Source organism: Echinops telfairi, unplaced genomic scaffold (assembly GCF_000313985.2).
Source record: "Echinops telfairi isolate 266 unplaced genomic scaffold, ASM31398v2 ScPeMD7_25;HRSCAF=90, whole genome shotgun sequence".
Classification (NCBI taxonomy): Eukaryota; Metazoa; Chordata; class Mammalia; order Afrosoricida; family Tenrecidae; genus Echinops; species Echinops telfairi.
The window spans coordinates 17,608,286-17,626,234 of record NW_022103922.1 but is presented as its reverse complement, the minus strand read 5'-3'; the positions used below and the strand labels follow the sequence as shown (position 1 = coordinate 17,626,234).

The 17,949-nt window shown below is 38.0% G+C and overlaps 1 protein-coding gene across 1 annotated transcript in view; it reads right to left on the bottom strand.

The window, feature by feature from the left end:
• The window catches only part of CNTLN (centlein), a 204,403-nt gene that overhangs the window by 158,295 nt on the left and 28,159 nt on the right, over positions 1-17,949 (bottom strand). The window contains exons 3-5 of the mRNA XM_045289198.1: positions 8,667-8,751; positions 3,299-3,433; positions 2,517-2,693 (exon numbers count right to left, since the gene is read on the bottom strand). Of these exons, the coding sequence (XP_045145133.1) occupies positions 2,517-2,693; positions 3,299-3,433; positions 8,667-8,751 (397 nt within the window). The remainder of the gene's footprint in view (positions 1-2,516; positions 2,694-3,298; positions 3,434-8,666; positions 8,752-17,949) is intronic.

Here is a 17,949-nt window from a genome sequence, read left to right as displayed (position 1 = left end):
CTATAAATGCCCTTTTCCTCCCAGCTCTTTCCTCTATTTCCCTTGATTCTCCTCCTGTCCCACTATCATGCTCAGTCCCCACCAGGATTTTAGCGCTTCCTGTTTGTTGCATTCCCCTTGATCATGCCCTACCAGGTCTCCCACACCCACCTCCCCACCAATTTGGATCGCTTGTTGTTCCCTTGTACCTGGGACTGTTAAAGCGGTATAGTCTCAGAAACTTGCAGGAACAGTTCCACCCTACCCTCTAGGGTCACTGTGAGTGAGAGCCAACTTGGTGGCAGTGAGAGAGTGATAGTACAGAGTAGAACTGCTCAGGTGGTTCTAAGTCTTAAGTCTTTATGGGAATAGAAATATTCATCTTTCGTCTGTGGAGTAGTTGCTGGTTTCAAATCTCTAACCTGGCAGTTAGCAGCCCAACAAGTAAGCCACTATGCCACCAGCGCGTCTTATCAATGGCAACAGTCGGAAACGAGACACAAAGGAACAATGTGCAACCAAGTGGACCATAAGTGTGCAATCAGGAAAACCTAGCCCATGGGCATTTAATAGGAACAAATGTCCTGGATTATTCCAATGATAAACTATTTGCACAACAAAGGAATAAAATGGAGGGGCAAAATCTGTAGATTAAAAGAGTTTAAGGGGGAAGAAATGGGGAGCTGATATCAAGGGCGCAAGTGGGAAGATAATACTTTGAAAATGACGATGGCAGCATAGGTACAAATGTGCTTGACACATTGGAGGAATGTATGGATTGTGATAAGAGATGTAAGAGCCCCCAATAAAAGTATTTTTTAAAAAGCTTCCAATTATTGTTGTGTCTTTGAGATAATGATACACTTCACTGGAATAAAGTCATAAAACTGATTGTTTGAATGAGAAATAAAAAAATGAAATTCATTATCTAATATTGATGTAGCTATGAATTAGTGGATGGAAACACCATTTATTCTTTTCACACTATCAAAACTATTTAAGGTTTATAGTGGAACAAACTTTAAATAAAAACTAAGACAATACATGTTCCAGAATTCAATATTCTCCTGGTCTGAGTCAAAGCTTGGTACAATGAAAATTTTTCATGTATTTCCTTATATCCCTCAAAGGGACTGATTCACAGATTCCGGAAAACACTTCTCTTAGCTCTTAACTTAAGTGACCCCCTGGACAACAGAGCAAAAACACTACCGGGTCCGTGCCAGCCTCACAATGTTCCTGCGTGTCTAAATCATCGCTGCAGCCCCTGTCATAATCCATCCGAGGGTCTTGCTCTTTTTTGCTAACCCTCTATCAAGGACAAGGTCCTTCTCCAAGGACTAGCCCCTCCTGACAAGTCCAAAGTTCCAAGGAGCTCCAGACTAAGGAGCACTCTGGCTGCACTTCTCCCAAGAGAGATGTGTTGATTCTTCCGGTAATCTACAGACGGCATTCAAAGTTTGTCTATAACACCAAAATTCAAGGGCATTAACCCTCTGGGCTTCCGTATTCACTGTCCAGCATGCATGTGCCTTTACCCACTTACATAGACAAACTCATAATATGCTTAGATACACACATAACTAAGGAGCTTATATTTACACAATACACTTGTATAAACACGGAATAATTATATGCATGTGTCTATGTTATATATTATTTTATAGTGCATACAAAACAACTGCCATTTACGAGTACTAAATTTTATTTCTAGCCTTCCAATAAAATCAACGATAAAGAGAAATAAATATTCTTAAGATACAAAAAAAGCCACAAAAGTCCTTTTTGTAAAAAAAGTACTAATCAAAAACAATGCAAGAGTATTATAAAAACAGATTCTAACTGGTGGTGTAGTGGTAAAGTGTGGGGCTGCGATTCACATGGTCAGCAGTTCAAAACCACCAACAGCTCTGAGGGAAAGACTGGGCTTTCTACTCCGTAAACAGTTAGTCTCAGTAACCCACAGGGGTCACTGTGAGTCAGAATTAAGTTGATAGCAGTGTGTGAGTTGAGTAAGTGTAATCTTTTAGTTAAAATAAAATTGTGTTATGAACAAAGAAAGTCCCAAGAAGTCAAAAAGAGCACAGTACCTAAACACTTATGAGTATTTAAGCACTTTGTGCTTTTATGTCATAAAGGAACTGGGTAAATAATCTTCAAATTTTACTGCCATGAATTCTCATTATATTTATAAATTTCAGCTCTAATTGAAAATGTTCAAAACCTATGATTATATATATATATATATATATATATATATATATATATATATATTTCCAAATCATATTTTATTTCAAAATGCAATCTGCTTTATTTTTTAATGATTACATTTTAGGAAAACCATCTGAAGTCAGTTTCCGGCTTTGCAACATCAATTTTTAAAAAGCTGTGGGTCTTAAGTGAAGGCATGTAAATTAATGCCAGTCCCACTGGTAGATATGAATATCTAACTTGTTATGTAAGGAAAATAACATGTACTAAACATCTTGTCAGAAGTGAAGCCTAAGAGAGAAGCCTGCTCTGTGCGCATTGCCTACCTTAATCTTGGCATCAATGCTATGATTTTCTTTTCTCCAGTGTGCTTCTTCCTTCCTCAGTTTCTCCAGGTCATTTAGCAGGTCGGCGCAGTGTGCACTTAATTTCTCGTTTTCCTCCTCCAGGTTTTTTATCACCAGCCTGTTTTGCTCTCCCTTCTGCACACACTCCTTAGTGTCCTGCAGTACAGCACCACCGGGCCGATAAACCAAAAAAAAAGGGAGGGGGGTGAGAAGTAATCAGCAAATATAAACTAAGCAGTTTTACCTTCACCGCAGCAGCTTCTCCATTTGATAGCCAAGGTCACCTGTGTACTTTTATTGGCCTCTTTTCATGCAGGTGGATGGGTCATATTTTTCCACTGGTTGACAGCTTTGATGAGTACACATTTGCAAAGAGCCCATTAATTGATCAAGCTGCCTTTGATGCTGTCCCCAGCTATTTTTGAGACCCACACAGACATATCCTCCCAGACCTGGGTTTTATCAATTAATAATGCCAGTCCCATCAGAATCTAATTACGAGAAGCCACATATTCACACTCCTACTTTCTTAGCTCCATTTCCATCATTAACTATTTATCTGAAAGTTATAAAGCTCAGAGTCTTAGCTTTAAAGCATCTTTAAAGCTCAGCCTTTTCACATGTGAGAACACTGCATGGCACAGCAGGGCCTCAGGCGAATTTCCCTCCAAGCGTGTCCCTTTCTGTGCCACAGAGGCTGACAAAGCTTAAAGAGGACTTCAAAGCAGCAGACCAGCGAGACTATGTACAAGTCAACACACCTCAAGTTCATGATTTTTATCTTTAAATTTCCTCTGCAAGTCACTGAATTCATTCCTCAGGAGCGCATTTTCCTCATCTACTGCAGTCTTCTGCTGGGCAAGGTCATGCATTGCCTGCTGCAGTTCTGATTCTCTCTGTGGGAAAAGCTACAATTATTGGTGAGCTGCTGTTTCTAAGGAACAAATGTATATATTTTAAAGGTTTCAGATTTCTACTAGAAGTGAAGATTAATTGGCATCACCACTTTCATTTCCTGTGACACGCCATAAATTTTGTAGAGAAATGTATAAGGATGGCACTTACTCGTTTAAAATAAAAAAACACGACGCAAACTCTCACAATTAAGTTGTATAAAGGAGGATTAAGGCAATTTTACAAATCTAATTAAAGAAAATACACAGCTAAAATAAAGATTATTTGACCTCCCATTTGAGTGCCTTTTGTTAAAAAACCACTCCTTTAAAGAAACAATTACACTTTCATGAAGGTATGATTTTTAAAAGAGAAAACATGACAAATTTGTTTGGTACGAAAAGCATTTTTCTCTGTAAATATATTTCAGCTTATTAAGGCCAGTAAAATTTTGAAACCAATATTCTTCCTGACTGCAAGAGATACCTAAATTGGTATATATATACCCAGGACTAAATTCTCAGCTTCCCTTTCTCCCCCTCCCACCATTAAAAAAAACACTCATCCCCTTGGCTTTAAGTATGACCCGGTTTTTTGAACAAAATAAGAAACAAAAAACAAATCCATTGTCAAGTCAATTCCAACTCTTAGTGATGCTGCAGAAAAGAGCAGCGATGCCCACCACTAATGCTTATCTGCTCCTGAAAGTTACTTTGTACCCCCGGGTTTGCTTTTTATCAAAGCCTCTCCAAAAGACTTGGGAACCAAGTGAACATCGGGGTAAGATTCAGGAATAGGATAAAAGATGGGAGGGGCTTTAAGTGTTATGTTTAATTCAAGTTTTGACACTGAAACACTGAATACTTACAAAAATAACTTGTGGTAACTTGTGTGAATTATAATGAACAGAAGAGGCAGGCCTGTACTCAGAACTATGCACTTAAGAATCCTAATTTTACCACTGTCTTTGAAGTCTGTGGTTCCCCCACAGAACACCTACCACCTCCTAACCCTGCAGGGGTCACAACGATGATGAAATACTGAGTCCCCTCCTCCATTCCCCTTTCTTTATATGTTGACATACAGATATTTCTTTAATATACATAGAACTTTGCCCATTTTTGAACTTGATATAAACAAGATAATATTATGCATATTCCATAACTGGCTATGTGCGCTCAATGTTATCTTCCCAAATATGCCCATATTGATGGATCCAGCTGCTTTTGAGCTGCCTTAGTTGAGCGTGATATTCAAGCATATAAATATACAACAGTTACCCATCTGCTGATGGCATGTGTTTCTTCTGTGTTCCAATTCTGAGGAGGGGAGCAGTATGCAAATGCATGCCCTTAAACATTTCTCGAGACACAGGGGTAAAATTTTGTCCTGGGTAGTCGCTAGCAAGCTATAGATTAGATTATTGATGGATCTTAAATTTAATTTAATGATCACAATGAGTACTTCTTAACAGTGGCATAGAACACAATAGCTAATCCAGCGTGATAGGCACAAATTCCTAGCAAGAACTATGCTCAAAGAATGAACTCACACTAGATTTCCTAAGTGTTTGCATTGTTTGCGACTGCTATGATATTAAAAGATAATTAAATATACATTTGACATAAACTGTATTTTGTTTTCCCTTTACTGTACGTAGTAAGGGCAACTATTGGTACATGAAGCTTTTATTTCATGTGTGTGTATACTGGGTCACGAGACATAAATGTATTCCCTTCTATGTGGGGATCAAAGGAAAAAAAATTCTGAAAAAGACTGTTCTAGCCGACTGCTATCTAGAAATGAAATGGCTTAAATCACAGGCTACGAGCACTTCAAGAGTTCCCGATATTCCATATTCGTAACAGCAGTTAACTCCCAGACTTGGTAAAATTCCATCACAAATCCATTAAGTACAAGTGCTATGTCAATGTAATTCTAATTTTTGCTTCCTCTTTTAATTATTAGGTTATGCCAAAATGTGTCTGATTTCAGTGGAACAGCTTAAGAATATATGCTTAAAATGGTACGTTTACTAATACAGATCATTTTTCTTCATCTATGTCTTATCCTTCCATCATGATTCAATTGACACCTCAATTAAAGTTTCTCAACTTTCTGAATAATTTGTCATTTCAGTCATTTCTAAATTTCTCTATTTCTTATGTTATTACAAATTTGACACATAAGCTGGTGAATTATCTATCTATTCATCCTGTCTCCATAACTAGATTAGCAAATAGTGCAAGCAATATCAACGAAATTGAAGATAAATTCAATCATGTGACTATTAAGAATGTTTATAAAATACCCACAGGACTACCCTTTGAAAGTAATATTGACAAAATTTTAGAAACTCTCACTTACTCTTAAGGATTAGATTCAAAACAACGGATTCAAGTTTTGGCAGAGTCTGTCCACAACTATGCACTAAATTTAAGCAGCACTGGCAATATCAATGGCAAAAAAAGCAAAAAATTTTGTGAAAATTAGTTCATAATCTAAATTTGGCATCAGAGTAAATGGAATAATCTTGAAAGGCAAATTTAGATCTATTTTGTAAATTAAAAATGAGGAGGGGTTGGATAACCAAAGCTATATTATGATCATCTGATAATATATGGTATAATCAGTAAAGCAATAAATTACACAACGATGTACTCCCAATAGAAAAGAATCCATAAATTAAGCCTTTAAAAATAATCTAATTATAAATAATAATCTAATTTCATACAATTTCAACTATTTTCCAACTAAATTCATATTCAATGATGTACTTTAAAACACGATAGCATGGGTATACATCGTTAAAAGTTTAAATATTAACTATCTGACTCTTTTCCACAAACTTCTCAAGAGAGAGTACATTCTTAATGGTCTGGTTTGAGCTAATATTAAAATAAGCAAAGGAAACTCCAAGGAACCATAAAGCATAAAGGGTGACAAGAAAAGTCATATCTGGAACAGATTATTTACTATGGATAAGACGTGAAATGAATCGTTCAGACGATGGTCATGAGATGTCTATAGGATAAGGAGATAGCATGCAGCAGGGAGAGAAAAGGAACAGTGACATAAAACTAAAACTATCAGACAATACTTGAGAATCGTTCATCTATCATTTATGTCCAGCTCCTTTCACAATGGACTTATAAGTTTTCATTAAAAACAACGCAGACGGAATGAAACCACAACAACTAAAAGAAAGATAAGTGAAAACTGAAGACGGGAAAAGGTAAGAGAACTAATTGCAACGGAGAGCCAAAACTTCATTCTGGAGTTTATTAGAAGATAAGGAAAGTACATCAGTTAAAGAGAACTCTCCTCTAATTAAAGCAACTTATTAGGTTGTAAGAGAAGTCATAGTACCTGTGAAATATTTGGAGAACTTATTTCCTGCATTTTAAATAAACCAACGCATCATCTTTCCTAATTAAGCTAACTGTACACAAGTCTTTACACTAACTGCTATCAATAGATGAAGTCATATTAGATCACATTTCTATGGAATTTTTCTACAGCCAGCTTACAAAACAAGAATAGGAACGACTTCTGTGAACTTTCTAGTAATTTCATTGGGTGAACAGAAATATAGAATATTTCAATATTCTAACTGAATTGTCATTCTTACCTGTTAATTTACTTCTTAGCCTATAAACAATCGAGAAACTCAACTGCTATTTAATATTACTCAGTGGAACAATAAAGGGTCGACGGGAAGTCTACCTCTACTATGAAGGAGTAAGCTCCCTAGAGCTGACCCACCTACATATACTAATTATGAACTATGGACAAAATTCAAAACCGCCAACATAGGCTGTGGAGAAATCAGCACGGGGAGCAGAGGCGAAACTTGGGAAACAAGCAGGCCTGGGCGACTTTTCTGGTTTTGTGCAGGAAACACTTGCAGGCACGACAGACGGCACAAGACTCAGACAGAGACAGCTGGCACTTTTCTGCGGAAGAAACCAGCCTGATGCAGGCAAGACTTTGCCCAACATTTTCTCAGCGGTATTTCAGTATTGCTACAGACCAAGTGAAGCCTTTGAATTTTCCTCTTTCTCCTGTTGCACACAGCTATCCTATGCCGATCCCACCACTGCATGTTGAATGTGTAGAGGGTGATAACTTATTTCTTGAACATCACATGTGGAGAACTATACTGAAGAGCTGTGTTTAAAGAACTGCACCCACCGCCCCAGAACTGACTGGACAGCAGTGGTCTGGTTTGGTAAGGGTGAACAAAGGAGGTAGTGTGGCCCCGGGGTTAAAGCACTCAGCTACCAACCCAAAGCTCATTGGTTAGAACTGACCAGCCACTCCATGGGAAAATACGGTATGCGGCAGGCTGCTTCCAGAGATCCACAGCCTTGGGAATCCCACAGGGTTGTTCTCTAGCCTATAAGGTGGCTGTGAGTTTGAATCCACTCGGTGGCAGCAGGTTTTAGTCGGGGTTAATGGTAAACTCTAGGAGGCACCCTTAGCAGGGACCAGATGAAAAAAATATGAGATATTATTAAACATTTTAATACAAGTAAAATATTTAACAATTTAAAATCTTTGTGATAACTGCTAGAAATAAAATGTCGCATGCAACAAAACAATAAATAGCTGCTATAGTGTTAGCATCCAAGAAGGACGTCCCTTCAAAGGGAGGAGAGCAACGTCGTCTCCTGCGCTTTGGGCCGGTCCTCAAGAGGAATCCGTTCCTGCGTGTGGGCACCAGGCTGGTAAAGCAGAGGACCAGTGAAACGAGAGAGAGCTCTCCCATGAGATTGACCGACACAGTGGCTGCAACACTGGCCTCAAGCATAGGAAGGGTGGGTTAACGACGGTACCCAACCGATGACTGGTTGCGTTCGGTGGTATACAGGGTCACTATGAGGGGGAATTGACTTGGTGGCATTTAACAACCATAACACTATAATGCCACCATAGCTTAAATCGTTTTAAAGTATAGATAGCACTGCCTATGAATTCAGAAAAGAAATGTGTTACACAGAAAAGGAAAAAATGAAGAATGGTATTGACTTCAGTGATTTCAAAACAGCAGTACTTTAACATAGCGACACGGATATTCTTACAAACATTATTACAAATAATTAAAAACAACTTTAAGGATGCTGGACCGGTAGGGCTCCATTCTGTTTTCCATGGACTCGCTGAGTTGAAGCCCGTTGGAAGGTTCCTTAAACAAAGGTTATACTGTGACTACGTTTCGGTTATTACACCAACCTGCTCCAGTTCGTGTATTTTGGCATCCTTGACTTGCAAAATTTCAAGAACCTTTCTATCTTTAGCTTCAGCTTTCTCTTTTTCTCTGGAAACAAAAATGTACATGTTGAGCGTTTATTAGTCATACTTGTTAGCTAATCCTTTAAATTTTCACATCCTGATTATGAATGTCACTGTATAATATAGAAAATTAAATTATCTGGGGTTGACAGGCCTTTCAGAATAAATCAGGAGCCATATGGCAAGTGACAGCAAGATTTAACTGTTGACAAGACAACTTTATACTGAAAGAAACATTTTCATTTCCAGATTTAGGTACTTAACTTTTAAATCTTTAGAACATCATTTTACTTGTGATTACAAAATTGTACATGCAAAACTGTATAAAGAATGAGATACTTAATGTTTTTAATTAAGATTGTCAAAAGATAAAGAACCAAGAATTACTAATTACCAACATCCCAAACTAGAATTTTTAGATTCCTGACAGCTACTTACATGCCTGGTCTCTGAGAATGTTACGATCATATCTAAATAGTAACTGTAATCAAAGAATAGTTCTTTATCAATCAGCTTTTAGTAATAGTCCCATATAACAAGAAAAAATTAAAATACTGCTAATAATGCCTATCGTTAAGATATAAATACAGCTTTAAAAAGGAAAAGGAAGGGGGAGGAACAAAGGCTTACAGACATTGCACAACAAGACTGATTCATTTACATCGTCAATGAGGGAATTATTGTTTTTATGTTTAAAATATGGGGAAAATAAAGAATCTGTACCTTAATCTCCACTTGATAAAAAGTACAATGAAATAAACCAAAACTAAGCCAAACCAAGCTCCCTGCCATTGAGCAACGCTATCAGTCAGGGTAAACTGGCCCGGTGCGTTTCTGAATTCTGAGATGGTAGTTCTTTGTGGGCATAGAAAGCCCAGCTTTCTCCCAGGGAGCAACGGGAAGTTTCAGACTGCCGACCTGGGGTACCACAGCCCAACACGTAACCACTAGAGGCCAGGGCTCCAAAATGAAACAAAGGTCTTATTACAGAAACTTAGAAGGTAGACGGAAGATCAGAAAGAAGAGACACCAATTGGAATGAATAAAAGGGGTCAATTGGGAAAATACAAAAGTAGATTAAAAAAACCAAAACACTTAAATAAGACTTCCAATAAGTTGACAAGCTCTCACTTTGAGGTTCTTTCTTCTCTAAATTGACAGTAGTGACGGAAAAATATAAAGGAGATCACTACTGAAGAGAAATACAAAGCTGTGAGTGGAGATGCCCTGCAGCACCAGGTACAGGCTGAGGCTGAAAGGAGGGTGGCCCCTGGGCTATTAAAGGGCATGCTCACCATGGAGGGATAGAGCCGGACGCCTGATAATTCTCCCAGCTCCTGAAGGGACACTAAAAGATGCTCCTGTCAACCTTTTCCTGGCACTATTGATTATATGAAAGTCTCAAAAGAAACGATGGAAAAAACAGATAGCTAATTAACCAGGAACTGAGCAAAGACACTGTATGGAGCAGACACTAAATAGGGAAGCCACCCTATGTCACTGTCAGGTGAGAGTCCCACACTATCACTAGGAAAACTATTTCGGAGTGGAACAACTTCTCAAGAGAAAGAGAGGTAGCAGAGCAAGGAAGGTTAGTGGAAAAGAGGAAGAGAACACGAACAACAGCACCAACCCTCCCGCTCAAGATGTGATCACAAAGAAAACTCGCCCCAAGTACCAGCCTGCGACACACCCAAACGGAATAGCCAAAAGAAGACGTCAGTCTAGATACATGAAATTAACTGCGCACATTAAAAAAAACCTTAAAGTCTGGGGTCTTAAAATCGTAAAACAATGACAAGTATGCTTTTAAAAAGAAAAGAAAATCACAGCAAGAGGGGTCTGAAAGCCTTTAAAGCAAAAGTTGTAATCACTGAACCCGAAACAAACTATCAACTAAATGGCATAAACTCAATGAAAGGGAGGATAATAATAAGGAATTCATTAATATGAAGAACATGGTATAGAGAAAAATAATGAGAGAAAATATCGACATACAATTGAGACATGCAGGATACTGGAAAACTCCATAATGCACCTAATGAGTTCCAGAAGCAGGCTATAGTTAGATAAGAGAAAGCAGTATTTTCAGGAAGCAATTGCTTAGAAAGTTTTAGAATCACATATAGGTATCAGATTCAAAAGTGTACCAGAATAAGTAAAAAGAGTCACATCTAATATCCATTCAGTCACCAAGTATTTATTGAGCATTTACTTTATGAATATGTTTTAGGATCTAAGTTTACCATAGTCAACAAAATAAGCCAGTGTGCCAATTAACATTAGTTCATGGATAATGAAGATTGATAATATATAAGGAAATGCATTCATACACCAAATGGTTATAAATACTGCACAAACAATATGCTGGGCGAGAAGAAGGAACTGCTTGGAAGGCAGGGAAATGAAAGGTGAATTAATGCTATTTTACATAAGATAGTTACCAAAAGCCTTTTACAATTGAACAAAGACCTGAAGGGAGAAGGGGAGAGGGCCACATGGGTCAGAGGAGAGGACTCCAGGTCATAGGGCTAACAAATACACCGCCCTTGAGACTGAAGCACTATTGGTGGGGACAGAGAACAGCAAAGAAGGGTTGCTTGCAGTCAAGTAGACCCCGGGGAGAAGGGTGCTGAGGATAGAAATCTCTGGAGATAAAATAATATGTGGCTTCTACGACCTATGGACAGTTCTGAGTGTAAGAGGAATGGAAAAAAGAGGATATTTTAAAACAGAAAAATAATTCATTTCAATTTCACATTTATTTTTATTTATTTATTTATAATCATTTTATTAGGGGCTCATACAACTCTTATCACATTCCATACATACATCAATTGTGTAAAGCGCATTTGTACATTCATTACCCTCATCATTCTCAAAACATTTCCTCTCCACTTCACATTTTAAAGGATTATACTGGTTGGTGGGATGAGGACAGACCCGAGGGGTTCAAGAGAGGAGGCAGAAAAGCCAGTAAAGAGACAGCTCAATACCTCAGGTGAGAAATAGAGTTCTTTGAACAGGAGAGGTGGCTGCAGGCGTGTGCTTTTGATGCTTTGGGTGTGGGTTGTGAAGGAAAGGGAGGAATCAGGAATATATACACGGCTTTTGAGTGAGCAACTGGAAGGATGGCATAGACAGTATGGAAGATAGGAAGGCTTGGACTAGGGAGGATTAGGATTAGTCAAAAAGAATGTGAAGCCACAGAAGTAAGGATGGATCAATGAAGACATCAAGGCCAAAGATAAGACCTTACAAGTGAGACCAATGTATTTTGGATCCTAAGAGGACCTGGGGTCCCCTAGAAAATTAATGTGGACAGAAAATTCAAGGATTGAATACTGGACACTCCAAAAATTAGAAGTTAGGGGGGCGGGGGGACAGGAAAAGATACCAAGGAGAATAACTCAGTAATTGTTAGAGGAAAATGAAGAGAGAATGTTAAGTGAATAAAGTACTTATAAAGCGATCAACAGTGCCAAACTCGGTAAACACTTTAAAACAATAAGGAGGATTGATTTTTGAATAATGAGTATGAGAGTCACATTTGTAGTGAGTTCAGGAGAGAAATAAACCTGGACATAACAGAGTTAAACCTAGACTTCTGTGGAACATTTCAGTAAAGAGTAGAGAAATAGGGCAGTATATCAAAGGAAATGTGAGATCAAGATTTTTGCTGTTTTTTTTTCTTAAGAAGGGATGCTACACAATAGCAAATGTGCACATTGGCAGAAATGATGCAGGCCAGTCAGAGAGCAATGATTAGGAAGAGAGAAGGTAGATTTGCAAAATAATACCATTGGTTCCTTTAGATGAGAAGGAATACACTTTACTGCACATCTGGTGCTCGTCTGGCCTCAGAGAACAGTATAAACAGTGCATCCAAACAGAAAATACACGGTACATATGCAAACATGTTGGTCAATGTGGTCATAGAAAGCAATAATGCTCCTTCACACGAGCTCTTACTATCTCAGCCGTGGCGGAAAAAAGGGTCCAAGCGGGGAAGTTGGAGAATTGGAGCAGAATAAAAGCATCATCGGGATGAGAAAGTGAGTGGACTTGGGGGGGCGGGGGGAGACCAGGGGGCACATGACAGCATGGTCATGAAGTTGATGGTCACCAATTCTGTGTTGGAAAATTAGAAAGTATTTTTTCCCCAGTCACTCTCAACTCTCTGAATGTGGGCACTTGAGTACAGAAAGAGTGGAATAAGGCACATTTGAAATTTCACAAAAGTGCACATATGACTACTGGTATACAGTTGTGTTGCCCTACTACTTTGTTGTATTCTACTTACCATTCATTAATAGTAGAATTAATGTCCAATCACAGTTCACTTATTTCAGCTGGGCTTTCTTTATGTTATTTTTTTAATTTACAATAATTTCAAATAAATGTTCAGAAATTTAGGTAGGTCCCTTTTATTTCCTACTTTGTAATTGTCTATCGTTCATAGATCTGGCATTTTATATTTTATTTTATAATGATTTAGAAGGTTATTTCATATATTAAAGTGTATGGCCATTGCTATCAGTTACAAATATATAACCTTAAGTTATTGATTGATTGACTTTATTTGTGTACACAAACAAAATTTGTCAAATAGCAATGATGAACTAATGCCAGGGGCAAAGAGAATCACTACATAGTGATAGAAGAATAACAATTCCAAAAACACACAACAATCCTAAATATGTATATACCTAAAAATGAAAATCAAAATGCATAATGCAAAATCACTGATAGAACTGAAAGGAGAAATAAACAAATCCACTATCATAGTTAAACACTTGAAAAGTGTCAAATCAAGCAAGCAAAAAATCAGGAAGTTTGCAGGCAACCTTAAAAGCACTATCAATCAACTTGATCTAATATGAATGTATAAAATATTCCATCCAATAACAGAATATATATTCTTCGCAAGCTCACATAGAATATTCCCTAATATAATCCACATTCTGTTCCATAAAATACATCATTATAATTTAAAAGTAAAAATCATATACTACATGTCCTCAGACCAACAGAACTGGACCAAGGATCAATAACAAAAAGGTGACTACAAAATGTTTAAAAACTAAACACCACAATTCCAAATAGTCCATTGTGAAAGCAGTCTCAAGAGTAGTTCAATAATCTGAGATAAATGAACATGAAAAGACAATTTATCAAAATTTGAAGATGCAGCATAAGCAGGCAGTAATTAATGGGGGATTTATAACATCAAATGGTTATAATAAAAAAGAGTTATCAAGTTAAAAACCTTAGTATCTACAGTAAGAGGCTAGAGAAATAAAAGATTAGGTCATCACACAAATAACTACACATCACAGACAAGTGAAATTACACTGACAAGTGTAATTATGCAGAATTACAAAAATAAAGGAGAAAATACAGAATTTTAAAACGCGAAAATCAACATGCCCAAGATTTGTTTTGAAGAACAACAAAACTAACAAACGTTTAGTCAGAACAGCCTAAGGGAAAGAGAAAGTTCAAGTTCATAGAATAATGAATGAAAGAAGGATGTTACCACTCATCTGGCAAGAGCGTAAGCACACAGTGTGAATGATTGTATATACTTAGATAACGCAGATGACACACCAATCTCCAGAAAGACACACACTACTAAAACTGACTCCTGACGAAACAGAAACTCGAATAGACATATAACAAGAAGCTGAATCGCTCATCAAAACCCGACCAACAAAGAAAAGCCCATGTCCAGATGGCTTCATTCGAAAAGCTTGATCAAGCATCTTAAAGATAATTTATACAAATTCTCCTTTCCAGTTCAGAAGGCAGAACCAGAAGGGTACTTCTGTGCATTCTACATGGCCAGCATTGCTCTCCTAGCAAAACTAGATAAAAGTACAAAAAACCAAAACTATAGAACACTTTTGTGAACCTAAGTGCAAAATCCAAGTAACAGTCGCAAATTTAATCTAGCCATGCAAACAAATAACTATATACCACAGACAAGTGGAATGTATTCTTGGTGTAAAGTTGTTTCAACATTCAGAATTCCATCTCTATGCCTCCACCACGCGGACCAACCCAGGGAGGGGCAATCTCCCCGGGGGCTTCCTTCCACTTGATGGAGATCACCACACCAGGCGTCCTGAATGTCCCCCTGCAAACAAATAAATGTATGCAGGATCTGAAACCTTACACTAAAACCAGCTCAAACTGTACCTAGTCTGAAAAATGCAAACTTACAGAAGAAAACTTTTTTTACTAGAAGAAAAGAGGAGAAATGCTATGTTAACTTAAGCACTGGTGATAAGGTTGTAGCTAGAACACCAGAATCACTATAATAAAGAAAGAGTAAGAGGTAAATTGGAATTTATAAACAGTAAAGTCTTCTGCTGCAGAAAGACCCTCCTCTAAGAATAAGAAAAGCCACGTTTTGTGTATTTTTTTCTCCTAGAAAGTTTACAAAACAGACCCCATGGACGACTTGTATCTAAACATATAAAGACTTCTTAGAGCTGTATGTTTTTCCACATAGATAGCTTATATTTGGCATGGTCATTCTCTTTCTAATCTTTGGATTATAATGCAAATTTCTCTGCAGTCCCTACTTACACTGCTTCAGGAGTTGATCTGAAAGAATGGACAGAATTGTCACACATAATAAAACGCCTGTCCCCTGATCAAATGGCATGCAGGTAGAACTTTCCGCCACCATAGGATTGTGAGTCTTAGAAAAGAGTCTTCCATGCATTCACGTTCTACAGCTCGGGAGGGAAAGAACAGGCTCTTCAGCCCTAAGGTCAGGGCATGACAGCGTTTCCCAGAGACGTGGTGGTGCTGAGATGCTATTCAGTCAGCTCCAGCTCCAGAGACGTGGTGGTGCTGAGATGCTATTCAGTCAGCTCCAGCTCATGGTGGTCCAGAGACACAGACCTGGTTTGAGACAGTGGAAGCTTTAACTCCTACAAAAACCTTTTCCCTGTTAAATTCCTTCTACAAATACTTTTTTTTTTTTTTTAACATTCCAGGACTAAGTTTCATTCACAGAGTTAGAACCTCTCTAGACCACTCTTCTTTATTAAGCCCTAGAGCTCCTAACGTCAACAGTCTTAACATAAGACCAGGGTTTCCCAAAGTGAGTGATACAGCCCCCTAGGGGTGCTGGAATGATGGCGAGGAGAGGGGAGTGGTCAGGGGCTGCAAAAAGCAGATACTTATACTTTATCCTGGATTATGAGTTATAGTACAAAAGTTTTTCATTGCTAGGAGAGGACTGGGATTTTCTTTTTCTGAAAAGGGGTGGTAGGCCAAATAAGTTTGCTGTTGTCAGATGCCATCGATGAGTTGGCACCGACCCATAGCAACCCAGTGCACAACAGAAGGAAACACTGCACGGTCCAGCACCCTCCTCACCACTGGTCCTCCTATGCCTGAGCCCGTTGTTGCAGCTCCTGTGTCGATCCTATAAATACATTTGGGAACCTATAATTTAAACAACCTACACAAAGACTAAGCACATTCCACAGCAGAGTGCCCCTGCAGAACACAGTCGAACGACCTCACAGGATTGCAAGCTTGCACTCTTTATGGAAGCAGACTGCCCCTGCTTTCTGCTGCAGAGCAGTTGGTGGGTTCAAACTGCCAACCCTTTGGGTTAGCAGCGGGGTGCTTCATCACTGCTCTACCCGGACCCTTTAGACCTAGACTAAGTCCCACGAAACTTGAACAAAACCACTATTGCTGCTTTTAAATGAGTTTGGGCATGAGGTTATTTCCTGTGACTCCAGCTGTTAAGAAACCGATTCACCATCTAAACCAGTGGTGGGGTCTCCACCAAAGCAGTATCAAAGACCTTATTAGGAGTCTGAATCCTTCAGGCCACCGCCGACTGAATTCGAAGCCCTGAAGGTGGGAGCCCAGCAATCTGTGAACAAGGCCGTAAGTGCTTCTGATGCACATTCAAGTCTAAAAGTCACTGATAAACAGTAATTGACACACCCCTCACCATATAAGTCATGTAGTATAATACTCCAAATGGGGACCATAAGTTAAATATAAGTCCTCAGATAGAACATACACTTCAAATTGATACTTTCAAACATAAACTTCAATATAAGCTTCAAAAAAGTGTGATATGTTATAACCAAAAATCTCCATGTGACTGCAATAAGTAATTTATATATATATATGTGTGTGTGTGTGTGTTACATAATTCTGAAATTAGAAGAAAAATTGAAATTCTAAAGCTAATGTGGACATTTGTCCAGCAGCTCCTCCTGGTGGTGTGGGATGCCCAATAGTTTAATAACAGGAAGCCGCTTCCACGAGGAGCCGCTGTTAACTATATAATACAATATTTCTTGCTTAGAGTAATAAGATGGAAAAAAGAAGTTGTTTCAAGTTTGAAACATCACCAATTGGCCTGGCCAATCTAATTAATACATATTCTATGTATTTACAAGACATAAAAAAGGGTTATTAAAAAAAGCACTGTCAAGAAGTTGATGATGATCAATGACTGAGACAAACTCCTGTTTAGCTAATTAGAACCACTGATGTGCAATAATGATGTGAGCTCAGAATATTTGCAGACTTCTTTAGGATGAAAAATGAAGTGAGGAGAGGCTGTCAAATCTGTGCAAGCTTAAAGCCCCAATCACTTTTCCCGAGAGAACGACCCATCGAAACACTTAGCACGGCTGTACTCAGCCACAGGAACTACCACGCTAACTTTCTGCCATTTTCCACACTCGAAAATATAAGAAATGATTCTAAATCATTAAGAAAAAAAGTTTTTGTGTGTTACAGACCATGCTGTATATTACACAATACAACAGGATATTTTCTGGGTTTGAGCCCATTTTTAATGAGATGTCAAAAATGAAATATTAGAGTCTAAAAGAAACATTTAACTATAAATGAGGAAATTATATTGGTCTGAATTAGAAAACAAAGAAAATAAGAAAGCAAAACTTACTGAGATTAATTATTCTTAACAGAAAATACACAAAATGAAGCTAATTCAATGTTCCTTTCTTTTGAATAGGGAATCTATTAATATTCAGATTTTATACTTATTAATGACTTTCAATTTAAACACCATCCTCAATTTCTAGTAAATATTAAGATTTTAAAACCATAAGATTGATAAAAATGGAAGTCTAGACCTGAGAGCCCTGCCATCCCAGTATTTACCCTTTTACTCATGAGTTATTTTCAACACGGCTATTTTCCTCTTATG